The 7091-nt window shown below is 49.9% G+C and overlaps 1 protein-coding gene across 4 annotated transcripts; it reads right to left on the bottom strand.

The window, feature by feature from the left end:
* Nucleotides 1-314: 314 nt before the first annotated feature.
* LOC109740808 (AP2-like ethylene-responsive transcription factor CRL5) lies at nt 315-3952 on the bottom strand. Of its 4 annotated transcripts, none has more exons than XM_020299853.4 (8): nt 3370-3952; nt 2742-3264; nt 2573-2658; nt 2444-2452; nt 2247-2335; nt 2077-2150; nt 1872-1999; nt 315-1274 (listed from the first exon to the last, which is right to left on the bottom strand). In XM_020299853.4, exons 1-8 carry the CDS (start codon nt 3650-3652, stop codon nt 661-663), a joined length of 1806 nt encoding a protein of 601 aa, XP_020155442.1. In that variant the 5' UTR covers nt 3653-3952; the 3' UTR covers nt 315-660. The 4 variants fall into 4 exon arrangements, with proteins under 4 accessions (XP_020155442.1, XP_020155443.1, XP_073364604.1 ...); XM_020299854.4 differs by having other exon boundaries at nt 2573-2655; nt 3370-3946; XM_073508503.1 differs by lacking the exon at nt 2444-2452.
* Nucleotides 3953-7091: the final 3139 nt, after the last annotated feature.

Genomic DNA, 7091 nt, shown 5'->3' with positions numbered 1-7091 from the left:
TTAGCTTGAACTGTCTCTTTGAAATTATGATGCTTAAGCCAAAAGTTTTCAAATCTAAAAACTTGTGCCTTTGGTATGCTAGTACCAATTGAGATGACATATGGGCAATGATCCGAGACAGGATTGGAAAGAGGAATTGCCAACAGATTTTACACTTTGGTGTTTCATGAATACAGATTATTGTCTCATTCATGCAGATTATTCTTTTACCAGTAAGATGCACGTTTTGATCGATAGTGATGCGTCCATGATGACTTAGTCAATTTTCAAAAGGTGAGACCGTAGGTCAGGCTGATGAACAAAGATGCCACATCTGATGAAATGGTTACCAACCAGGAAACTTCAATTAGTGGAGCTAGCTAGCTATAATATTTGATTTTGGGATTTGGAAGAGATGCACCGGTGGCCTCCATTTTACAAAACCCCTTCTCCACCGGTGAGGAAGGAAACAGGGGAGGCCACACCGTGCATTTCTTCGATCTTAAGTCGCAGGAGTAATCTCGATACCGCTAATGCTACTACTATTACTACACCACCAACTGCAGCCAATGGTACTTGCTAATCCTTAATCACGTCGCCGACCTACTAATTAAAAACTGCACGCCATTGCCATCCCATGCATGCGCCGTGGGCTTGCTACATGTCCGACCGAGTGCTCATTCATGCGTCGCTCCACGCGGCGAACATGGGCATGTGAGCGATGGAAACGGCGGCCGGCCTCGCCGACGACGCCCAGGAGCCCAGCGGCTTCAGAGTGCTCATCAGCTTCGGGGACGCCGCCGTTGTCGTGGCCGGCTGCTGCGGCGGCTTGGCGAAGAGCATGGACAGCCCGCCGCCCCGGTCTGGGCTCTCCTCTCGGGAGTTGCTCAGGCTCGTCACCAGCGACGATGCGCCCGACATCGACATGTGCACGTGCGCGCCGTTCCCGCCCTGCGCGGTGTGGCCGTCCACGGTGACCAGGTCGTGTAGCGCCGAGAAGGCCTCGCCCGAGGACATGACGTCGTGGTAGCGGTGCTGGCCGCTGCCGCCGGTGTCCGTCCCCGGAGTGGACACGGGCACCAGGGCAGAGGCGGCGCAGTCGTCGGGGGCGGGGAGGGGCAGGGGCGCGGCGTTGTCGTCCTTGTTGCGCCTGGCGTGCTCGCCCGGGAGGAGCGTGTTGCTGGCCATGATCTTGTCGACGTCGTAGCGGGTGATGTCGAAGTTGGTGACGGCGTTGAGGCCCCGGAACTTGATGGCGGCGATGTCGTACGCCTCCGCGGCCTCCTCCTGGGTGCCTGCAACCACGCGCACCCATCATTGAAACGTACTACGTATACACAGCTACTGCACAATGCACATGCATGCAAGAATCATTGGATATGGAACGATCTCAAGTCTGGACAACTCTGAAGTCTGAACAAAGGAAGGAAACGCGCGGCCGCGCCATGATGACTGGCTGGCGCCATGGTCAAAGGTAGACGACGGCGACGAGGCATGCAAAAGCCGGAGAGCGCGCGTGCGATTTGGGACAGTGCGAAAACTAGGAAAGTCCAGCCTTATGCAAAAGCGAGCGAGAGAGAATCGGTCACGCATGCACAGGACCACACACACACACACACACATGAGGGAGGAGAGAGAGAATGAGATATTTGTGTAGAGAGAGAGAGAGAGAGAGAGCATGAGAAAAGAAGAAGCTTAAAGCAAGAAAACATTCTAACTTTGGCAGGGAGAGGAGAATCATTTCCCTGCAACGACACGTATGATGATTGAGACCGGAACGCCCGGCATGCGCCCTCCAGCCGCGACACCATCTGCGTCACCGCTCGCGAGCATGCCCATGGGCACAGCGCCACGGAAGTTCTAAGGATCTAGAGAGAGTGGCTGTGACGTACCGAAAGTGCCGAGGTAGAGGTCCTTGTTGCCGGAGACGCGGCCGATGCGCGCCTGCCACCGCCCGTGCTGGTGGTGCCGGGTCACGCCACGGTACATGGACGCGCCACGCGAGAAGCCGCTGCTCTTCCTGCATGCACGCGCCACTCAAATCACTCTTCCTTCCCGTTCACATATATATATATAGACCACCTCCATTAATATTACCTTCTAAGGTGTGCCACGTACTCCTGCCTCGTCATGTTCTTCATCTCCTCCAGCTCCTGCTGGTAGTCCTCGAGCTGCACCAACAAAACACCATATCAGTAATCAAACTATGATTAAACCGAGAAAAGGTAAATACGTATAGATGTAGCACATGTAATTTAAGGGATTACCGGGAAGTTGATATGGGTGGAAGGGCCCCAGTACTTGAGCGCCGCCTGGTCGTAGGCTCTCGCCGCCTTCTCCTCCATGTCATATCCTCCTGTAAAATGGATTTTTTAACCTTTTTACCGCACTACTCCCCGACAAGAGCATGAACACGTAGTACACAATAGTAGTACTGTATTACATTGTACATTGCACTACTTACCGAGGTAAACTGCATAGCCAGCGGCCGAGTGGTTAGTTCATCACCATGCGGGGACATTGGTTAATAAGCTTGGTTAGCCACTAATGATAGAGATTAATCTTGCTTTAGGGGTCGGTTAGGCTCAAGTACCTTGCCTCCCTTTCCTGGTCTGGCCTTCCTTCTTGCAGCTGTTGTCCCACAGGTGCGCCTCATACCGCCCCGTCCACCTATGCCTGCTAATTAACCACACGTTAATCTCCTGCTCTACTTGTTGCCCCGACTAATTAATCACGTGCTGATGGGGTGGGCTGGGGTGTACCTGGTGACGCCACGGTACTGCGACGTGCGCTGCCCGAACGTGTCGATGGACTTGCGGTGGTGCACCGGCTGCTTCTGCCCCGCCGTCGCGCCGCCGCGCTTTCGCCCGCCGTCCACCGTCGCCCCGACGCCGCCGTACTCGGCCCCCGCGGTAACGCAGCTGGAGAGCGACCCGGCGGAGCTCATGGAGAGTGCCAGAGGGTGGTGGTGAAGATGCTGCTGCCGGTCCGCCGCCGCGGACAAGACGTTCTCGGCTGTGGCGTACGCGGTGGCACCGCGCGCGACCTGCACCCAGTTCGCCATGGCCGTGGCTGCCGCGGCGTCCTCATTGGCCGCCAGCACCGATGCCGTTGCGGGCCCGCTGTACACGTCGTATGCTTGCTGCAGGAAGCTGCCGCCGTGGCTCTGTCCGTGTTGCCCACCGGCTCCGCCACCGCCGCCGTAGTAATAGAAGTTGGAGGTGTTGTCCAGGCTCAGCGCCATCGCCGGTTGCCCCGCGCCCAGAAAGTCCTCCAGCTTCGGACCTGGTTAATGAAACCGGAATCACGCCATGAACTCCAAGAACCTAATGACTGATCTCGGTCGACGGAGGAAATATGTGTGTATATTTCCGGTGATGAAGTACGTACCGTGGTGATCTTGTTGATCGGTTCGGCGTAGAGCTTCCATGATGCAGAGGGAGCCGTCTGACTTGAGAGGCATGGAGGCTAGCTGCGAATAGTACCCGTCGGTGGCGACGTCGCCGCCGAGGCTGTAGGCGGCGGCGACGGAGCTGGGGTAGAATAGGCCCTGGTGCTGTTGCTGCTGCTGCACGTGGTTGTGTTCGTCCATGTGCGGCGAGAGCGAGAAGCCCAGCCAGCCACTCGCCGCCGCGTTGCTGCCGCCATTGCCATTGCCGTTGTTGTTGGTCATCCTGCAGAGCCAAGCTATCTGGCTAGCTAGAGATAGATCGACGAGAAAGAAGAATGAGTTGGAGGTCGATCGGTGGCGGCACTGGTGAACAATGGATAGAGATAGACCAGCTAATGGTCAATGCCCTCCCCGCATTGCTTGAAATGGAGATGGGGCAAGAAGAAGAAGAAGTAGGAGGAGGGAGAGAAGATGAAGATGAGGATGAAGGCGAAGATGAAGTGAGCAAGTGTGTTTCTGCTCGCGTTTGCGCGTGGCTTTAAAGTAAGCAAAAGGAATGAGCTGAGCTGAGCTGCTCTCTATATGTGACCCAAAAAAAAGCTCTTAATGGCGTTTATTATGACGATCAGACCAAATACAATAACATACACTCTCTCTCATGCCTCAGCTTGGGATCTGCCCCCCCCCCCCCCCCCCCCCCGCGGCTCTCTCTCTCTTCGCTCTGGTCACAATGACACAAAGGAAAAGACGAAGGAAACTTACATTGCATGGGCATGTTGCTGTTTGTGTGTGTGTATAGTATTGATTCTGTGTGGTACAGTATGTATGGGTGTAGCCATCAGGTAGCTAGCTAGGTATGTATGTAGTACTTTCTTTGTTGTACTAGGTCTACTAGCAGAGGCATGTAGATACTGCACTGCACAACTTGTCACCTCACAGCAGATGCAGGTCTCCTCAATGCAACTTTATTTCTACATAATTCAACTCCTCTCTTCAATGGTTACCTTTAAAAAGGAAAAGAAAAACTAATGTATCCTTAAAAAACTGCAAGTAATCCAACTCTACATGCATCTGTGAAATTTATACTACATAAATGCCTTTTGGTGCTCGGGCTACATGGAGATCTTTTTTTTTTTGAGAAATTCAAAAGCAATTGTTTCAATGATTCAAAAATTCTGAAAAAATAAATCCACAGTATCATATGGATGTATACTCCATGTGTGCAAATTTTTATGATGAATACATTGACACGCGAACTATACAAAAAAAAGACAAATTGGTGATTTTGAACCGAGTGAACATTGCATGTACTGTTCACTATATAAAACCAATGATTTTCACTTTTTTTGTAGCTCGCAAATCAATTTTTTTTCTAGAAATTTTACACACATTTAGCATACATCCAAATGCCGACGTGCAATTGTTTCAGAATTTTTTAAAACCTTGAAATGTGATTTTTTTTTTTATGTTTCAGAAAAGGGCTCCATGTAGCCCGAGCAACAAAACATCGCTCTTATTTATACGAGAGATACAAGGGATAATGGGAGCACATCGGTTCGGCCTAAAGCGTCACCGCATGGATATGGGAAGATCCACGTTGACACGGGCATTGCTTGGGGTCAAGTTAGGGGGTCAGTAGCGGCTGTGTACTGAGATGTAGAGAGTAACTACTTCAGATCATGTTTGGTGATTCGTGGTATTAACAACGTCGCAACATTGGAAGTCATTGCTTGCCGGGAGGCTCTTTCTCTAGCGGATGATTTGATGGTGCATAATTTCACTGTTCCTCGGACTCAAAGCAAGTAGTAAGTGACATCCACTGAGGAAGCCATGGACCATTTGGAAACATTATTAGGGAGATTAATAATAGGGCATCAATTTTTAATTGCAAGTTTAATTTTGAAGGCAGAGCTGCTAACAGCGATGCCGATAGGTTAGAAAAGTTTTCTCATCCTCTTGGTCAGAGGAGGCACGTTTGGTAGGTCCAATCGCATGATCCCTTTGTAATTTCCTTCATGTAGATTTTGAGTAATAAAACTTGGCGATACCCCTAAAGAAGTATACTAGCACTATAATACTGCTCTGCTAACCCATACTACAGTGATCAAGTTAGTCAAAGGAAAGTATATTTTCATGGGAGGGAAGAGACATGCAGGTACGAACCGTAAAACACAAAAGTAGTTAAAAATAAAGATGATTTTTTAAGGTGAACATAAACATGTCTTCTAACCACATATAAATTTTTGCCGAGAAAAAAACATGTGTGGTGGTCTAATAAAAGACTCCTTTTCCCCATAGACCACACAACACATATCTTTTCTTCACGCAAATTTGCAAGCAATTAGACAACACGAACATGTTAAGATATAAAAAGAAATTTTAGTGTAAATTGACATATCTCTATATTTGGTAGAACATGATTTGTAATCCGCATTCTACCTTATCTTTAGGAGAGGCTTCTTATCCTCGAAGGCTTGTACTATATATAGACCACTTGATTGGTTCAATACAATACACAACGTATTACGTCAATTCCCCCTTCTATAATCCTTTTGCATAGTATCATGCGCAAGTTCCTAGACCTAGCTCCACCCCAGCTTCCGCGTCGGGCCGCCCCTCAGGGAGTTGGAGCCATGATCTTCACCAGGGGTTGTGCAACCATCACAAACTTCTTCGTTATCCCCTTCAGTTGTAGTGTCGCTGCAAGTGGTCTATATGGCCATCCCATGTGGTAACGTCTACCTTCCACCGTTTGCGCATGGTCTTTGTCACAACATTGGGTTCTTCATCCCCTACTTCAAACAATGTCAATGTGCTTCCACAGGAAAACAGTGAGGCCCCTTCAAGCCACCCCCGGTTCCGCATACAACCACTCATTCATCTTCGTCTGGCAAAAGCTATTCACCAACGTCATCGTCTCTTTACTAACTACTTCGTCTACTATGACTTGGGCTATATTGGCACGTTGCACGCCTATGTTGTTTTGCACCACAACTATCATAAAAGACTTGTCTGTTAGTCCCTCTAACATGGTGTACTGTTTGTGATGGTCCCTGTCTACGCACACCTAGTACTGGCAACATCGACGTGTGACTTCGTCCCAATATGTCCTTGGCCATAGCAAACTTGCTAAGACGCCTTGTCTATGACGGCTTCGACATCAAAACCCTCCTAAATGGCTGCCTGGATCACGTCCTCGTCTTCTTCCTGACGCATCACAGCGTCCTCGACTCCATGACGCTTCCTTGAGCACGTGGCTTCGTGTGCAACTATCTTAATCCTGACAAACTCGATATCGACCACGACATCCACTCGCATGGCTACCTCAACCACATGGCTCCACCATCCCATGCTCTCTACTACCTCGACATCGGCACAAAGGGTTATCACCTCGCCTAAGCACGACGAGACACCCTCCACGACGCTCCCACTACGACTGCTAAGAGGAGGTGTCATCCTGTTTTTTTACCTTCGGTTTCTTTCTAGTCTTACTATCCATGGCGTTTGTATTGTTTGCGATGTTACTGCTATGACTGTTTGGGATGTTAGAGCATATTGACATATTTGGTAGAGTAGTATTTGTAATCCATCTCCTACCTTATCTCTAGGAGACTCTTCTTGCCCTCCAAGGCTTGTACTCTACATAAACCGCTCGAGATGTTCAATACAACGCACAACGCATTATGCCAACCCCTCCCCCTCTCCCCTCTAATTCACTTAC

This window comes from Aegilops tauschii, chromosome 2 (genome assembly GCF_002575655.3).
Source record: "Aegilops tauschii subsp. strangulata cultivar AL8/78 chromosome 2, Aet v6.0, whole genome shotgun sequence".
NCBI classification, from domain to species: domain Eukaryota; kingdom Viridiplantae; phylum Streptophyta; class Magnoliopsida; order Poales; family Poaceae; genus Aegilops; species Aegilops tauschii.
Note: the sequence above shows the minus strand (reverse complement) of the source record. Positions and strands in the feature narration are given on the sequence as shown.

Coding starts and splice junctions, on each gene's coding strand:
- LOC109740808 (XM_020299853.4), bottom strand. CDS start 3,652: ATGACCAACAACAACGGCAATGGCAATGGCGGCAGCAACGCGGCGGCG. Junction 2,659..2,741: donor CAGTACCGTGGCGTCACCAG/GTACACCCCAGC, acceptor GTGGTTAATTAG/CAGGCATAGGTGGACGGGGC. Junction 2,000..2,076: donor TACGTGGCACACCTTAGAAG/GTAATATTAATG, acceptor GCGTGCATGCAG/GAAGAGCAGCGGCTTCTCGC.